The 17,443-nt window shown below is 48.9% G+C and overlaps 1 protein-coding gene across 2 annotated transcripts; it reads right to left on the minus strand.

Annotated features, from left to right (window-relative positions):
* Nucleotides 1-88: 88 nt before the first annotated feature.
* FNDC4 (fibronectin type III domain containing 4) lies at nucleotides 89-14,727 on the minus strand. 2 transcript variants are annotated; one of them, XM_054996713.1, is made up of 6 exons: nucleotides 14,649-14,727; nucleotides 5,958-6,073; nucleotides 5,526-5,730; nucleotides 4,802-4,891; nucleotides 4,007-4,140; nucleotides 89-341 (listed from the first exon to the last, which is right to left on the minus strand). In XM_054996713.1, exons 1-6 carry the CDS (start codon nucleotides 14,725-14,727, stop codon nucleotides 309-311), a joined length of 657 nt encoding a protein of 218 aa, XP_054852688.1. In that variant the 3' UTR covers nucleotides 89-308. The 2 variants fall into 2 exon arrangements, with proteins under 2 accessions (XP_054852688.1, XP_054852681.1); XM_054996706.1 differs by having other exon boundaries at nucleotides 89-344.
* Nucleotides 14,728-17,443: the final 2,716 nt, after the last annotated feature.

Here is a 17,443-nt window from a genome sequence, read left to right on the forward strand (position 1 = left end):
CCCACACCAGCCAGTAATAAGGCCACACCAACAACTGTTCAAGCAGTGGCTGTCCATGGTTCTGGGCACCACTTTCGACAGGATTCTCATGGCTGCTCCTTAGGGCCTCGGCACAGGCCAGAGTTTCCTGCGGCTGTCAGGCAGGGGGTTAGAGACTGGCTTCTGCATGCACCCTGCGCCAGCTGCTCCATGCAGATTCCCTTGATAGGGGGCAAGAAGCATGAATTCTTTGCATGCAGGTGGGGAGCCAGGCCAGGAGCATGGTGAGGTCCCAGAGTCTTTAGAAGTCTCTTGGCCTGCAGCAACAGCTACACTTCGATGATATTGACAGATGGTGTTTTCTTCTGCAAGAAAGGGGGAAAGTATTGTTAAAATAAAAAAAAAATAAAATAAAAAGAAAAGAGAGAGCCTAGAAACCAGCAGATTTGCAGTGGGGTACCTTTTGAGAAATTAAGGCTATTGTACTTTGGTCACATCGTGGGAAGACAAGATTCTCTGGAAAAATCAATACTAGGAAAAGTGGAAGGTAGTAAGAAAAGAGGAAGACCTAAATTGAGATGGCATGACACAATAAAAGAAGCCATGTCCTCCACTTTGCAAGGTCTGAGCAAGTATGTTAATGATAGGATGTTTTGGACGTCTTTCATTCATAGAGTTACCATAGGTCGGAGGCGACTTGACGGCACATAACACACACAACCTTATGAAACAGCAGGAGGTAAGTCGTGGCAATTGCTGCCCCCAAATGGCCGGTGGAGGGATCTTTCTACATCTCTCCTTTGTTCTACTCCCCCTGCTAAGAACATAAAAAGTAACCTACTGAATCACGCCCGTGACTAGAATCCATCTAGTCACACATTCTGTTTCATATAGTGGCCAAACACTGGAGGATCAGGAAAGAGTACAGCGAGGCCATGGCCTTCCCTAATGTTGCCTCCCAGCACTGATAATCAGAGGTTTACAGCCTCAGTACATGGCCACAATCCACTGTGCAAATAGATATTTCCTTTAGTAATCAGGGCTAGTAGAGTTGGAGCTCTCCTCCGTAAATCTATCCAATCCCCTTTCAAACTCCTCTACACTCGGGTCCATCGCTGTATTGGCTGGCAGCAAATTCCACAAGGCAGACACTCTGGTCTGCCCCTGTCAATCAAATTAGAATTCCTGTCCAAGCCCCTTCCTCCGTTTCAGCATTCATCACTCCTTTGCAGTACATACACTCACAGACAGAAAGCCCAAGTACAGGGGAGAAGAGGTGCAACTTTTAAAAATACACTGAGGAAGAGAAGTGAGAGAGAATATAAAACTAACACTGTAGGGGCAGCTGTAAAAAGGTGACCCCTTCTTACATGCCCAGGGTAATGCCAATCGCCATCTTCGGGTCTGGTAGCAATTTTCCCTATAATTCTATGAAACCAACAAAGCTGAATAGGCTTCAGGGATAGTTCCTTGGGCAGCAAGACAGTCCTATGCAGAAGCCTAAAGAATCTACTGAAATCTCTCCACCACCACCCCTCCATCCCAATTCACAACCTCAGCATCTTCCAAGTTCTGGGTTTGTTAACTCCCTTCTTCATTTTGCTGCCACCCCCCAACAGGAATGCATATTTAAGGACATCTAGCAGAAGGCGGCCTGCTGCATTTAGCTGGGGGAAATCAGAATGAGATGCCGTGGATTTTCCTAGTGCCAATCTTGTTTCCTTGTAGGATGGGATAACAGTTATGTGTGAAATGACTGGCCTGACTGCCCTTGTGATTTTTGATTACATGTTACTGGATTGCTCTGAAACCAGGCCGCACCAAAGAAGCCCTGAAGTTTGAAACAGTTCTAAATGCTTGTGATGATGAATGCTGTTTGGGGATAGCATATGATAAATGGTGTGAAGAAATACTTCCTTTTGTCAGTCCTGAGCCTGTTAGCAGCAAGATTTATTGGAGGATCATTACGTGGATGGCATATCCCCTCAAGGGGTTTTGTAGAACTCAGATGTGAAATTGGCATTCTCCTAACAAAAAATATACTATTTGTCACTTATTGGAAAGTAGCAAATGTAATGCCGGTGTTTTAAAAGGGAGCTGGGAGAACCAGGAAAGTACAGGCCTCTGTGGAGAAGCAATAGTAATTAAGACAAAATTAAAAATGTTATGTTAATTTGTTTTCTGCCCAAAGTTGGCTCTGTGGAAGTACACGTGACTTGTAGGGTCGCCAACTGCCTTGAGGGAAAAAAAATCTGTCTCTTTAATAGAGGCTTAGTGGTTTCATTTACCAGGTGGTGTTATTTAGCTCCATGCCATGAAAAACTTCAGCTGCGCATTTTCATGTATAAAAACTCTATTAAGGGACATAATATTTTTCTTCAGGACAGTCGGACTTACCTCTCAGGGGGTAGTCTCAGAGCCAAACTACAAGTGACGCCTGACACATGTTGGACACTTGTCCGCTTCCCTCAAGTTTTGATGGGAAATGTAGGCATCCTGGTCTTGCAGCTGTAATGGAGAGCCAAGCTGTAAAACCAGGATGCCTACATTTCCTATCAAAACTTGAGGGAAGCTGACAAGTGTCCAACCTGTGTCAGGCGTCACTTGTAGCTTGACTCTCAGTTCTAACAGTTCCAGGCTAACAGCCCTGAGTGTTGGACTTCACTGTTTGCTTAGCTATGAGTTCCTTATCACCTTGTCTCTTCCCTTTTTAGCATTTCCTGGACACTGCAGCGATCAATATGATCTTAATTCTTCATTTGAACGGCTCAAAAATCCATCAAGAAGAGCTAACAAACTACTTTATATTTTTTGCCTCCCATACGTTGCATGTGCTGCCATCTTCTGGGAGGTCTTCTACTTGCATACTTTATAGCAGAGATCCAAAAGACTACAGGAAGGACTGTAGATTATATTCCAGAGCAAAACCACATGGAATGGTAGACAAACCTGAACCAGGGCTGTCAAGAGGGGAGGGGGACTTGGGATACCAAATTCCTGGGGCTTGAGAAGCCAGGCAGTCTACTGTCCATGCCTGTCTGTCTAGCACCTGTTGATCTAGGCCAACAGTTTATATCTCAGGGCTCCAGCAACAGCTGGGATCCTCTTTAGGAATCCAAAAGGTTTCATTAGAACCTTTTGCTTGACTGGAATTCATAGCAAATGCTTCCCTTCAGCAAGAGAGCACTTGTTGTGCTAAAATGCAAGACTCTGGATTCCTAGAAAGTCTTCCCCTTCTCCTCCCTTAAGCATTGGGGAGTTCTTTCTTTTCCCAAGTACCCCTTTCTTTCTTACCTCATTGCTGTGGCCCTTCAGTGGTGCCCTGGGTGGGGGCAATGTTGGCCGTGGACAGGCGGGGCAGGTAAAGCCACCAGGTGGAAGTCCTGTTGCTACTGTGCTTGATTTGCAGCCACAGCAGCAATGAGAAAACCTCAGAGAATCATAATTGTGGGGAAGATATTTCAGAGTAGACAATACTGACCTTCATAGGATATAAAGCAATTTCAGGGGTAGTTATGTGGCAGCTTTGCCCACCCGAGGGCTCCTCTCAGCCTCACTGGTCTCCATCCCCGTACAATTGGGGACCATTTTGAGATCACATAGGTGGCAACCTGAGAGAGGGCCTTCTTGGTGGTGGTGCCAAAATTATTTCAGAGTAGACAATACTGACCTTCATAGACCAAGTGATTCGTAGACTGGGTGATTCATCTGACCCCTTCCATCACTGTCTTCTACTAGCAAGTGAGGGCTTGTTTCATCTGGCATTCCCTCAATGGCCTCTCTTTCCTACCCTCTGTTTTAGTAGCTTATTCTGTGTTTTTATGTGTGTTTTTACTTTAGATTTTAATTGTTTTTATGGTGCGTTTTATAATGTTTTGCTTTTCCCTGTTAGCCCTAACTGGGCAGAAAAGTGAGATATAAATTTTGTAAACAAACTCCTCTTACACATTTTGCACAGGGTACTATTTCTGGCCCCATAGTACACAGTCCGGCCTCTGCCTGCCCCTCACCCCGTGGGCCCACTGACCTTGCTGCGCAGAAGCCCCCCCGTTGGTCGCTCTGGAGTGCTGTGTTCTGAAGAAGGCTTGGTCTTTTCCTTGTTGTTGTTGGAATCGTTGTCCTTGATGATGTCATATTGCTTGCAAAAGAGCGCAATTACCGCTAGGACACCACCAGAGTGCGGCAGGGGGAGGGGGAGAAAGAAACAGCATCACTTGCAAGGAATTGGGTGAACTCAGGCAAGGCACAAAGAAAACAGGTGATATAGTTTGGCCCTAAGTGCTGAGCTGTCTACTCCTTGAAAACACCTATCACATGTAATGCCACTCCTGCCACGCCCCCTATCAAGCAGCTTTGGAAAAGGCTAATATCAATCAACTGGTTTTTCTTTTAACAGCAATATGGGTGCAGCATTCACTGAATAGCAGCATCTGAGTCCAGTGGCACCTGGACTAACAAGATCTTCAGGATTGGTCTCTAAGGTGCCGCTGGCCTCCAATGCTGCTGTTCTACTGCAGACCAGCATGGCTACCTACCTGAAACTCGTTTCATGGAAGGCATTTACTGAAGGATCCAACCCTACTGGCTGCCTGTTTGGGGCTGACATATCCTGAATGCCACTGCATGTTAGTGACTAGTCAAACCCGATGGGTAAAGAAGGATCACTGGCTGTCATATGTTGCTGTTGGACATTCTCTGCATGGCCAGATAATCTCTGGCCTCCAACCTATGTTCTTGCTGCAATAGCAATGGCACGGATCTCTGTCAGATACTAAGAAACACAGAAAGAGAGTCTGGGGTGCATAAGACTGTGAGGACTCACCTGCCCACATGAGCAGCACTACCACAATTATGATAATCTCCCCCGTCTGCAACTGGCGCTCCTTGTCTAGCCCCTCCACAGTGATGTCTCCTGTACAAACACAGAGACACATGACTGAGCTAGAGCCAGTACTTAACTGCAGTTCAGCTATGAAGAGCCTTTACCTCTGTGACTCTGTTCTGGAGCTTGGGGAGTAGAATATCCACACGCTTGGAAAAGCAGCCCCCTTGTCTGCCTTACACTGACCATTAGTCTATCAAGATCATTATCATCCACTCTGACTGGCAGCTGCTCTCCAGAGTCTCAGGCAGGGGTCTTTTGCTTCAACTGTTACCTGACTCTTTTAATTGGAGATGGTGGGAATTGAACCTGGGACCGTCTGCATGCAAAGTAGATATTCTGGCACTGAGACACAGCCCCACCCTAATCTCCACCCTCTCTGCTATCTTGCCTGAGAACTTCTGGCAAGCGCTGGTGGGCCTGGCCCCCAGAGGTGGCAGGTTTTATTTCCCATCACGACTCTTCCATGGATTGGTAGGAAATGTGCAGAGGTGGTGGATGGATATATCTGCAGGTCCTGATCCACATGTACCCCAATCAAACTGCCAACCTCTCAGAAGTTAGAGGTGCTGCATGCCAAAGCAGGGCTTTGAAGAAGGAGGGGGGCAGAGGGAAGGGGGCAGAATTGATCCTTCCTGGGAGATTTTTGCTCTGCTCTGCCTACCCTGGTTGGAGCTGTTGGACGGGAGGCGATCACTCTGTTTCAGGGTGCGGAAATGGACTCTCTTGCTGGCCTGGCTTTCTCCATAAAGCCCGACGCTCTGTACTTGGATGATGTAGTCTGCATCCTCAGCCAGATCCCACAGCACGCAGGCCCGGTTCGTGGTGTTCACCTCTCGGATGAATCTCTGCATCTGTCCATCTTGTCGCTGCCAGAGCCAGGGAGGTGGTCAGAGGGGCCAGCCAGGCTGCGGGTAAACCCTCACACTGGGGGGATGGAGCCTCTCCTGGCCTTCGCCTGGGGGCCCAGTTTGGACAACAACACATCTGTCCTCCCAGGGATTTCAGAGTCCTGCCTTGGAGAAACAAGGAGCCCAGACAGGTGGAGGCTCAGCGTGATGCCAGCCAGGAGCAGCAGTCCTGATCTCAGACTTACCTGCTGTGAGATGGCATAGCCGATAATGACGTCTCCCTCAGGGACATCCCAGGAGACGGTTGCTGAGTTTGCTTTGAGCTGGGTGACAGTTACATTGACAGGGGATGGAGGTCTGTCTGCAGCCAAGGAGAAAAGGAGGACAAGGTCATTTCTGGGCACGGCTGGAAAATGTTCAGGTGTTTGGTAGTCACTCCAGATTTGACAAGGCCTGAGATATGTCCTCCAGTTTGAGGAACACTGGCTCTTGAGAACTGGAGGGGCTTTTTCAGCCTTGCTCCTGCAATAAATCTCTAGTTTCACTACAGTCTCAGTCAGAATGTGGGGATTTGGGGGTCTCTGATTACTTCTGCACAGAACTCTTGCTCTGCACTCCCCCCCCCCACCAAACCCCAGCAGATTTTATTTTGGCTTGCACATGATGTAGTCATGCTTCTGCCAACCTTCCAGGTTTCCCCTGGCTCTGCTGTGAGTTTCCCCAAATATGCTTTGGTACATTTGGGGAAATATCATGCCCAAAGCAGGTTTGGGGAAAGTGTGGAGAGAAGGTGCAGATTTTTGCACTCCCTAAGGTTGCCAACTCTGGTTTAGGATATTCCTGAAGATTTGGGGCTGAAGCTTGGGGAGGGTGGGGTTTGGGGGAGGGTGGGACCTCCCCCACCAACATCCAAAGCCACATCCAGCATTTTTTCTCTTCCTACCTGCCATTCCTCCCACAACTCCAGCAAGAGTTTTGCCATTTTTTAAATTTCTAATGATTAGTAATTGATATATTGCATTCATAGCAACGATAGGAGGGAATCAGGGCATCACCCCTATGTGGAAGCAATTTTTGTTTCATCCCCAGTCTCTTCCTTTGGTCTCTTTATGCTTATGGCAGATCCTGTCCTTCGCATGAAAAACCTCTGAAAACCTAGTGAGCTGCATTCAGACATGAAAAACAAACTAGTGTTTCTTTCTGAGACGCAGTAACCTGTTTTGTTTTGTATGCTCCCTCCCTCTTCCTTCCATGCACAGAGACATGTTTGAAGTCTTCCTGGTTTAGGAAGTTTCCAGTTTAACTAATTTGATATCTTAATGCAGGATTCCTTTTCCAATTGGGATTTGTTTCTTTCCCAGTGACTGGGATTTTAAAACCGAATGGAAGCATGGTTCACAGTCTTGGTTACTGGGAAAGAAACAAACCCAGTGTGCTGAAAGCAACAACATTCGGATATCACAACAGATTAAAGTTCTATACACAACCCCGGACCAGGAAGTTTTCAACAATGGCTTCATGTGCGATGGGACAAGGAATGAGGAAGAGAGAAGGAGTGCCAGAGCCTGAAATAAACCAAATTTATATTCACCATGCACAGTCTGCAGTTTGATTGTGCCATTTGAACAGAGCTCAAGTCTTTATGAACTTGAATCAGTAGAAACCTGAATTTCAGGGCTGGTGGACTAACATTTACTGACAGTCTGTTTCCATCAGTCATCATTTTGGAAGTATATTCATACAGGTTTGATTTCAGAGGAATTTTATTGACCGAATGAGAATCCGTGGAACAGAGTGGTCAGAACGTCACACAAGGATCTGGGAGACCCAGGTTCAAATCCTCACAATACTTTGGAAGCTTGCTAAGGGAACTAGAGCCAGTCACACACTCTCAGCCTGCCTCACAGGGTTGTTGTGAGGATAAATGGAGGAGGGGAGAATTATGTGGCGAGCCTTTGTTCTCCATTTGAGAGAAAAGCAAACACAGACCGACCGACAGACCTGCTATAGGGTCAGATTAGAAGAGATGGAGATCACAGATCCTCCAGTACATTTTAAAGCTAAATTTTATGGAGGGCATAGTGGCCTGATTTGAACAGAGGGCGTGAAGGGAGGAGAGAGAGAGAGACTTTAATCCTTTACTTCTATTGAAACTACCCCTTCTCATGCTTCCATTAAACTTGAAAGAAAAAGAAAGCTGAGCAGTCATCGTCTGTCATCTTCCGTTTGCTTTTTCCTTCTTCTGAAGTCAAATAGGTGCACCAAGTCAGGACTCTTTGAAGGTGCATGGAGTCATGATGTCCCAACTCTATCATTTTAAAGATAGGCTGGTAAGACCACCTCCCCCTATTGATTAGTTTTCCGGGTATTCATCTCTCTGCATTACAAGCAGCCGCCTGCCTGCCCTACCCAGAGCCAAGACTTCAGATCTGCTCCTGGGCCCAGTGTTAATTTGCTAATGAGACCCTCTCTGCACTATTGGCTGACATGCCAAGGATGAACGCAGTGCTGGCAGCCACCTTGTGCCAATTGCTTGGACTGTACCCTCCGTGAACACTGCTCTTTCTTCAAGCAACTCTCTCTGTCTTGCACCAGGGGTTGCACAGGCAGAGTGAAGGCCGAATCCTGCCTGCTGAACCAGAATGGGAGCTTTGCAGTGTGTCCTCCTTGCGGCCTTTCAGGGACTGCTGGGATCCTCCTGGTGCATGCTTCCAAACCTGCCAGGGCTGAACTGTTAGCTTGTTTGCCTACCAGGTGGATGAACAGAAACCTGCAGAGCGGATTGAGCCAAAGTCTATGGCACCAATCTGTTTCTCCATGCTCCTCACCCTGCCTTCTGATTAAAGGGGGCACCCATGTAAAATGAGGAACTACTTTTGATATTATTATTAATAATGCTCCTGCTTGCACAAGAATAATAATGATAATAACAGAGTCCAGTAGCACCTCTAAGACTAACCAGCTTTATTGTAGCATAAGCTTTCGAGAACCACAGCTCTCTTCATCAGATTAGTCTTAGTTTTGGTTAGTCTTAAAGGTGCTACTGGACTCTTTACTGTTTTGCAACCACAGAGTAATACAGCTAACTCCTCCGGATCGAATGATAGTAACAACAGCTTCATTTATATTCTGCCTTTCTTGTTGAGACTCAAGGGGGATTACAACCATTTTAAACGCAGTAAAAGCAGTATAATGCATAAATAAACAGTGCAATAAGCTGCTTAATTTTTTCAGACATTTACCGTACAATCCCAAACAGAGTTACTCCCTTCTTGCACAACTGAAGTCAATGGGCTTAGAAAGGTGTAACTCTTCTTAGGACTGCACTGCTGAAGTACAGCTCTATTCCCTTTACAGAAATGCCCTCCTGAACAATTCTGTTGGACGCATTCAGTGTCGCATTCTTCCTGCCCTCATCAGGCAGGCCATTCCACTAAGAGGCTGCCACAACAGAGAATATTCAGGTGCGGGCAGCTGTTGATCTTACCCCTCTGCAGAGCAGCGCCTTCAACAGGCTTTGCTCAGACGAGCACAGGTGTTGTAGTTGGGCATAGTGAGAGAGGCAGCCTCTTAGATGTGTGAGCCCTGGGTACCCACGCCTTGAACTGAATCCTGAAATGAACCAGTGGAGTGACTGCAGAGCCACAGCTTAACAACCCGGCTGCTTCAGTACTGGGAAGCAGTTCCTTCCCAGGCTGTATTTCTCAGAGCAGGGAGCACCCCTTGCATTTCCAGAAACCCAACCGCACAGCTGTCCTGGATGTGCCGCTTGCGGGGATGGTGAGCCAACACCCCTGCAGTCAGCCAAAGTCATGCCAAAGACGGAGCACTTAAGGAGTTCGGTGTGAGCCTTCATGAGATCTGGAAGGTCATCTAAATGGCTGTAAGTCAAGGCTGGATGACCGTCAAGTGGAAACCAGAGCTGACAGCCAAGAGGAAGAAGCTGTGCCCCTTGTCATCCTCCCTCCCACATTCAAGTGGCTCTTGGTTCCAAGTTAAGGCTGCCAGCAGAAAGGGACCTTCCCCTGGTTTGGCTTTCTTGCCACTTCACAAGAGCAGCAAAGAGTAGTAGTAACACCCACCACTGCTCATTTCAGTCATTAGTTCATTGCCACCTGTGTACATTTCCAGTCTCCTGCCATTGGTATTAATAGTTTTAAGAACCCTCAGCCGTCTCTTGTCAATACTGGCTGGTGGGCAACTGTGTGAAGTGTTTCTTCACACATTGCATAATTGGCATGAAGATTTCATTACTGCAGAGGCTGCCTTTATGGGGGGGGGACCTAAGCAGGTCTACTCAGAACTAAATACCATTTTATTCAATGAGGTTTACTCCCAGGGAAGTGTTCTTAGGAATGCACTGTTACTGAGATTCAGGACTGAATAGGATATTGACCCCAAGCCTCCCCACTCCCCAGTCCAGCTGTCTAACAACTATACTACACAGTATATGCCTACACCAGAATGTAGTTCTGGCAACGGGAGCACAAATGAGAGAAAGGTGCAACAACTGGAACTCAAAAGCACAGGCAGCTTTACCATGATGGAAGCAGAGGGGCTTGGCTTCTGGATGCCATTAAGGATGGCAGATTTTGTCTATTTCCCCCCCAGGGACTCTCAACAAGCCTTTAAAAAACTGCCTGAGATATGGGGATGACAATAGTGGTGGAGGAGCATGCTTTCTCATTGCACACAAGCTTCCCACAATGTGGGGACACCTGAAGCTGCATTCTACCGAGTCAGAGTCTTAAGCTAACAAGGACTGTCCACGCTGACTGGCTCCAGAGTCAGGTGGAAATCTTTCCTATCTTCTCCTACCTGATTCTTTTTAAACTTTGTGTGTGCATGTGTGCGTGTGCGTGTGTGTGTGCGTGCGTGCATGTGCGTGATGGGGATTGAACCTGGAACCTTTTGCACGCAAAGCACATGATGTACCATTGAGCCAAGGCCCCTCCCTTCTGGCTGTTCTGAGGGGCAAGGCACCTCCCGGTTGCAACTACAGAATGTGGAATGTGCATTTCCAGCACCTTCTTGGAAGTATTTCCATATTAGCACTGCTGGGGGGAAAAACAGCCAGATGCAAGGGATGGTGTGGTGGGTTTGGGGGAGGAAACAGGGGTCCTGGGGACATAGGGTGGAAATGGTGCCTTAACCGTACCATGCCTGATGGCAAAATGGATAAGGGCTGCCCCACTGAAAAGCGAAAGAAAGCAACATGGAACAAGAACATCTTGGCCACGCATTAGTCCCATCAGAGGCACTCACTGTGACAGCATGTGTTCTCTCTGGGGTGCAACTGTATTATTTAGGATCATTGCTGGATCTAAACTAAAGTCCTCTTCAGCTTTACACTGGACTAATCTGCAGAGAGGAGGGATGTATTTCAGGTTTGGCTGTCCTTTTATGAAGATAGGAACATTGGGGAGCTCTTGAGGAGAGTTTGGAACAGCTTGCAGTGTGTGGAGGCGGGACTGCACATTTGCAGCCCAGAAAAAGACAGGAGCATGAGATACTTCTGAATATTTTATCAACCGCCGTAAAGAAGACAAATGACCAGTGATCTCACTCACTACAGAAACCACCAAGGAAATGAGTCAAAGCTTCAGGAAACAAAACCTTTATGCTTGTAAAAGGAGTGGTTGGTTACCCAAGGGAGGTGGTGGAGAGATTCATTCTTTGTGGCTGATGTGGGGCAGTGTCAGTCCATGCATCTCAAGCCGGTGAAGTGGCTACGCTGGCAGCCTCCTCCTCCAACCCTGACGAGCAATGGAGATTTGTGTCGACAAGTCGCACAAGAGCCTTCTTAGATTTGCAACTATTGTTCAGGGGACTGAAGGGAGATATTAAGATAGGAGAAATAAAGAGGAGAAAGGACATGCGGGGCTTTGAAATGAATGAGGAGGAGTCTGTGCAAGATCTGAACATCTACCTTTGGTTCATTAAGGTCAGTATTGTCTACTCTGGCCGGCAGCTGCTCTCCAGGGTCTCAGGCAGAGGTTTTCCCCATTGCCGACTACCTGATCCTTTTAACTGGTGATGCCAGGAACTGAACCTGGGACCTTCTGCATGCAAAGAAGATGTTCTACCACTGAACCACAGCCTCTCTCTGTAACAAGAACAAATGAATCTGCCTCATACTTAATTCGAGTGTTGGTCTATTAAAGTCTGTATCATCTATTCTGACTAGCAGCAGCTTCCCAGGGGCTCAGGCGGAGGTCTGTCACATCATCTGCTACCTGATCTTTTTAACTGGAAGTGCTGGAAATGAACCTGGGATCTTGTACTGTTGAGCCACAGCCAGTCTGGAAGTGAACAGAAAGCCAGTGTAAGGATTTTAAGCAGGGAATGAGAGCAGTGAGAGAAATGATTTTGGTGGTGGAGTGCTGGTCAGAGGTGAAGAGGAAGGTGACAACAGAAGACCATGGAGGAGGAGGTTACTGTGGTCAAGGCAAGAGATGACCAGAGCATGAGCCAGAGTTCTTGCAGAAGGTGGAGAATATTTTTGCAGCATTATAAAAGGGAAGTGACTTGACTTGGTAATAGACTGGATACAGGAAGTAAAGAAGAGAAGAAGAAGACGACAGATCTAGGGTGTGAATGGAGTTGAGCTGGAGAGAAGGGTCAATTGTACCGAAGACCGCAGAGAAGTCAGGGAGGAAGAGGATGGAATAGAGTCCTTTGGCTCAGGCACTGAAGAGGGAGGGATTTGGGTGAGGGCAGTTTCAGTGCCAGTGAAGAGGGCAGTAGACAAATTGTAGGTGGCCGAGAAAGGAGAAGGAGAGGAAGGGAAGGGCTGGGCTAAGGAGCATGCTGTAGGAAAGTAGATGCAGAAGGGAAATTTGGGAGATGGAAACTGGGTCAATAATTGGCATTTTGGGAAGGAGGAGACAGTGGTATGTTTGAATGCAGGAAGGGCTACAGGAGATGGATGGGATGGTTATGTCCTGGAGAGGAGGAAGAACAGTGGGGCGGAAATGGCAACTAGACCTTGGAGGGGATAGGCTCAAGGTGGCATGTGGAGGGCTGGATGTAGTCAACAGAGACGAGACAGAGAAAAGGAAAGAGAAAGCTGTAGGAAGGGAGCCGAGAAAAGGAGGGAAGGGTGTGAGTAGGGCATAAATTTTACAATAGTGAGCCAGGGTGGTGTCAGGTCAGAGTGTCAGCCTAAGAAGACCTGGGCTCAGATCACCACTCAGGCATGAAACGCTCGGGCCATCAGTCTCTAACTTACCTTGCAGGGTTGTTGTAAGGATAAAAAGTAGGAAAGGAGAGCCATGGATGCCACCCTGAGCTCCTTGGAAGATAAAAATATGACAGATAAATAGTTCAAAATATTGGAGGGGGGGTTAATGGTGCAAGTTTCCCTCTCTTTTGATCCTCCCTCTATCTGCCTCTGTTAAAATTCAGTTTAAGTTCTTTGGGGCAGAGTCTTGATACTTGGTTTCTGTTGTTTTGTGAAGCTCTATGCACACGGATGATGGTGATAGTGGAAAAATTCAAGTGATCCATGTCTATCTACGACTCATGGAAGCAGGAGACATGTCCAGCATTGGTTGAAGAAGGAGGGCCATATTAACATTATTTTATGATGCAAAGATATACATACATATAGTGTTTGAATCCAAATGTTTAGTTTTGCTCTGGGTCCTTGTGGCAAAACTGAACTGTGTGTACCCAGAAGATACAGTAAGGCAAAGTGCACATAGGCACAGAAACCAGATGCTTACAAAACACAACTGGCCGTTTCAGTGACAAGTGACTTTTGCATGATATTTACAGAGAAGATCAGCACAACACTCTAGACATTGCCAGAGCCTTGCCAGTGACTGCAGATCCCCAGTGGGATGAGCCAAGTGGCCCCATTCAAGTTTGCCTGTCAAAACAAAAAGAGGCTTGGTGGTCTCAGATGATCACAGACACTGGAAAATTACTGTGGCTTAAGAATGTGGAGGAAAGTACTCTCTGTACAAACCACTGAGATGTTCTGCTCTGATTGAACCAGGACAAGTTCCTCTGAGAGCTGCACTAAAATGTGGTTGAGCCCCTTTGGCAGAGTCAGCTCTTTAGCTATGCTGATTTGGGGGGGGGGCGGGTGGAAGTGCCTTGGCTCCCTGTTTATGAGGCCTTGGCTCCCCAGAGGTCTTGGTGCGGATGCCATGAAGTGAGCTGTCCACTTTTTCATTTCTGGCCCGTTCCCTGACAAAGCAGATCAAACTTGAGAGATTTTGTGTGCATGCCTGTGTGTGTGAGAGAGTAGGAAGCTTAAATACCGATCACCCAAAGTCAACCATGGAAACAATTCATTCTCAGACACCACCACCCCCCGCCAGCAAAACCAAGCAGAGGACCGACTGAGAGCCCTCAGGCTCAGCCAGCTGCCAAACACCGGTGGTGGTGGTGGGGGGGGGGTCAAGGCCTTAGTTGCATGCTGCAGGGTGTGAAGTGAGCGCAGAGGCAGGGGAGGCGATGGGAAGACGTTCCAGGCTCAAGAGCTGGCCAGGAGAACTGGCAGCGGTCTTCCCTTGAGTCAGGCTTTTACCTTAATGAAATTGGCTGGGGTTTCACGAGAAAGGCATGGCAGGTTTCGGCAGGGGAGGGGGAGGCTGGACCGAGGTGCGGGCCGCTCCGAATCCAAGCACTGGCCGGGGGCTTTGCTACTCCCGGTGACGCAGCCGCCACCCTTACCTGCTATTGCGTCGCCCAGTCCCCTGGCCCACGGGGCTTAGCCTGTGAACCGCCGCCCGCCCGCGTCCCCGGCCTTTCTCCCCTTTGCGCCAGGGGCTGGCTGGTCTTGGCCCCGCCGCTCCCAGTCAAGGGAGCCCGTTTCAGCACCAAGGCCAGCGACCCCCGCGTCTGGCTGCGAGGGTCGGGCCGGGGAAGCGGATCCCAGAGCGGAGCGGCCCGGGCCGGCCCCCCACCCAGAGCGAGGCACTTACTTGCGTGCACGAGGCACAGGTCGCAGCTGACCAGCACCAGCACGGCGGCCGGGTTGAGGTACGCGGGGATCGGAGCCATGGCCGCGGCCAGACGCAGCTGCTCATCGAGCCGGGGCAGGCGGCGGCGGCTGCGGCGGCGGAGCCCCGCGGGAGGGGCGGGCGTCCCGGTCGCCGGCGTCGGGGTCTCAAGGCAAGGGGCGCGCGGGGCCAGGGGGGAGCGCCGCGCTCCTCTCGCCCGGGCCCGGAGGGGTGCCGCCGCCGCCTCTTCCGCGCTGCTCCATCCAGGCGGGCCCCAAGGCGCGGTGCCCAGCAGCCCCGACGGCCCAGCGCCCCGAGAGCCGAGCCGCTGCAGTGCTACCTGACCCGATTCCACCGGAGGGACTGGCCGCGTCCCGCAGCGCCGGCAGAGCCACGCCAAGCACAGTCCGGTCCGCCAAGCCCCGCCCGCCCGGCGCCCTGAAGCGGCCCGCCTCTTTCTCGTCCCCTCCCAGCACAGGCAGCTCCACCGATCCCTGACCCAAGCAAGGATGCACAAGAGGGGGCTTCAGGCCCCGGCAAGGCGCTTTGGAGGGGGGGGGCTGCCAAAGACCAGAAGGTTGTGGGGGGGGGGGGTCTGCACAGGGCTGAGCTTGATGCCGCCGCGGGAGGGAAGGGTTAAGGTGCAGCATTCAACAGACTGCTTCTGATCCGAAGTCATACCCAGGAAAACCCCGCGGGGACGAGCCCCAGTCCGTGCCAGGGTGGGCGCCTCCCATGCACATTCCAGCCAGTGCTCTTCCTCTCCTACGCCTTACTCCTCCCCCCTCAGAGCCACCCCTAGGCTGGCTGCTGGGCTTTAGAGATAAGAGGAACATCTCTGCAGCCCGCCGTCGCAAAAGTTGTGCTATGGCCCACCTTTGTAGCAATTTAAAAAAGCGCACATTTCCTTTCTTGCTTCTGGTTTGGGGGTGGGAGAATTCAGCATTAACAGGACAGCAGTTTCTTATAGCCAACAAATTGCATTTGCTCGCCAGACTAGCAGCAGATGTCTGGCCCCCATTGGCGGAAGGGGTGGGTGATGCTTCCTTCAGTACCATTTTTCTCCTGGTCTCTTCTTGAACTTTTTTGAAGGGTCACTTCAAAGGGTCTTTCCAAAGCTTTGGCACACATTTCTGCCTCTGAAGCTCTTTAAACAATGTCACTGGTCTTCACCTTTCCTGTCAGAGGTGATGCTGTTGGAAGCAGGGAAAATGCAAGGGATGGGAGGCTTGAATGGTCATTGCTGATTTCCCCTAGAAACAATGTTTCGGCGACCTACCAAGACTGCACTTATTTAGGGCTCAGTAACAAAATAGATCCATACTGCTTTTCTCTATGCTAGCATAAAAAGCAGGAATCACTTATCTGTTAAGACTGAACAAGTGTATATTATATTTTTATATTTAGTATTGATAAATATATAGCATATATAATATGTTATGTGACTTATGGCAACTCTATGAATCAACAACTTCCAAAATGTCCAGTCATTGACAGCCTTGCTCAGATGCTGCAAACTGGAGGCCTTGGCTTCCTTTATTGAGTCAAGCCATCTCTTGTTGGATCTTCCTCTTTTCCTATTGCCTTTATCCTAGCATTATTGTCTTTTCTGATTAATCTTGTCTTCTCATGATGTGACCAAAGTATGATAGCTTCAGTTTCATCATTTTAGCTTCTAGAGAGAATGTAGGCTTGATATGATGCAGAACCCATTTACTTGTCTTTTTGGTGGTCTGTAACAGGCTGCATTTCTTGGCCATTTTGCACATTATGCAGAGGCAAATCCAGATCTGCCACTGAGCCCCCCTTCCAGCACACCCTTTTCTTCCTCCACCCTCCGTGTCACACCCAGGGCATTTTTCAGCTGGAATGTGGTGGAACAGAGTTCCAGCACCTCTTGAAAATGGTCACATGGCCGGTGGCCCCACCCCCTGATCTCCAGACAGAGGGGAGTTTAGATTGCCCTCTACACCGTGTGGCACGGAGGGCAAGCTAAACTCCCCTCTGTCTGGAGATCAGGGGGCGGGGCCACTGGCCATGTGACCATTTTTGCAGAGGGCAATTTAAACTTTTAAAAACTCCCCCCCTTGTTCCAGCTGACCCAAAGTGACATCATTGTGTGGTCCTGAGTTCCACCACTGAGTTCCACCACCTCTTTTCCCAGAAAAAAAGCCCTGGTCACACCCCACCTGTGACCGGCATAAGACAATCAGCTATCATTGTTCACAAATGTAAGAGTACACAGTGCACAAATCCATGAGTGCACAGACAGCTTCTTTGATCATTCGCACCCATGAGGGGCTGGCAGTGGGAAAATGGCATTGAGGTGGGCAGGGTCTTTCCTTGCTATTCCTTCCAGAAAGCATGCTAACACACCTGGACTTATCAAAAGCAATTCAGTCAGACAGTATAGGACATCCACTAAAGACGAAATCAAAGAAGAGTAGAGCCAGTTGGGTTTAGTTGTTAAGAGTGGCAGGACTCTAATCTGGAGAGCCAGGTTTGATTCCCTACTCCTCCGCTTGAGACCAGCTGGGTGAATTTAGGTCAGTCACAGCTCTTTCAGAGCTCTCTTGGCCCCACCCACCTCACAGGGCAATTGTTGTGAGGATAATAATCACACACTTTGTAAACCGCTCTGAATGGGCATTAAGTTGTTCTGAAGGGTGGTATATAAATAAAAGACAATGCGGTAAAAAAAGTGATGAATAAAACGCTGCAATAGACTACAATTCCATTCCCTCCTGAACTGTTGCATTCTACTGTAATCCTGATCT

This window comes from Eublepharis macularius, chromosome 1 (assembly GCF_028583425.1).
Source record: "Eublepharis macularius isolate TG4126 chromosome 1, MPM_Emac_v1.0, whole genome shotgun sequence".
Lineage (NCBI taxonomy): Eukaryota > Metazoa > Chordata > Lepidosauria > Squamata > Eublepharidae > Eublepharis > Eublepharis macularius.

What these genes read in the sequence shown, in the direction of transcription:
- FNDC4 (XM_054996706.1), bottom strand. Translation starts at nt 14,727, where the DNA reads ATGGCTCCGATCCCCGCGTACCTCAACCCGGCCGCCGTGCTGGTGCTG. An exon ending in CCTGTGCCTCGTGCACGCAA is followed by an intron (nt 6,074 to 14,648) that starts GTAAGTGCCTCG and finishes CCTTGGCTGCAG; the next exon opens with ACAGACCTCCATCCCCTGTC. An exon ending in GTCCAACAGCTCCAACCAGG is followed by an intron (nt 4,892 to 5,525) that starts GTAGGCAGAGCA and finishes GTGTTTGTACAG; the next exon opens with GAGACATCACTGTGGAGGGG.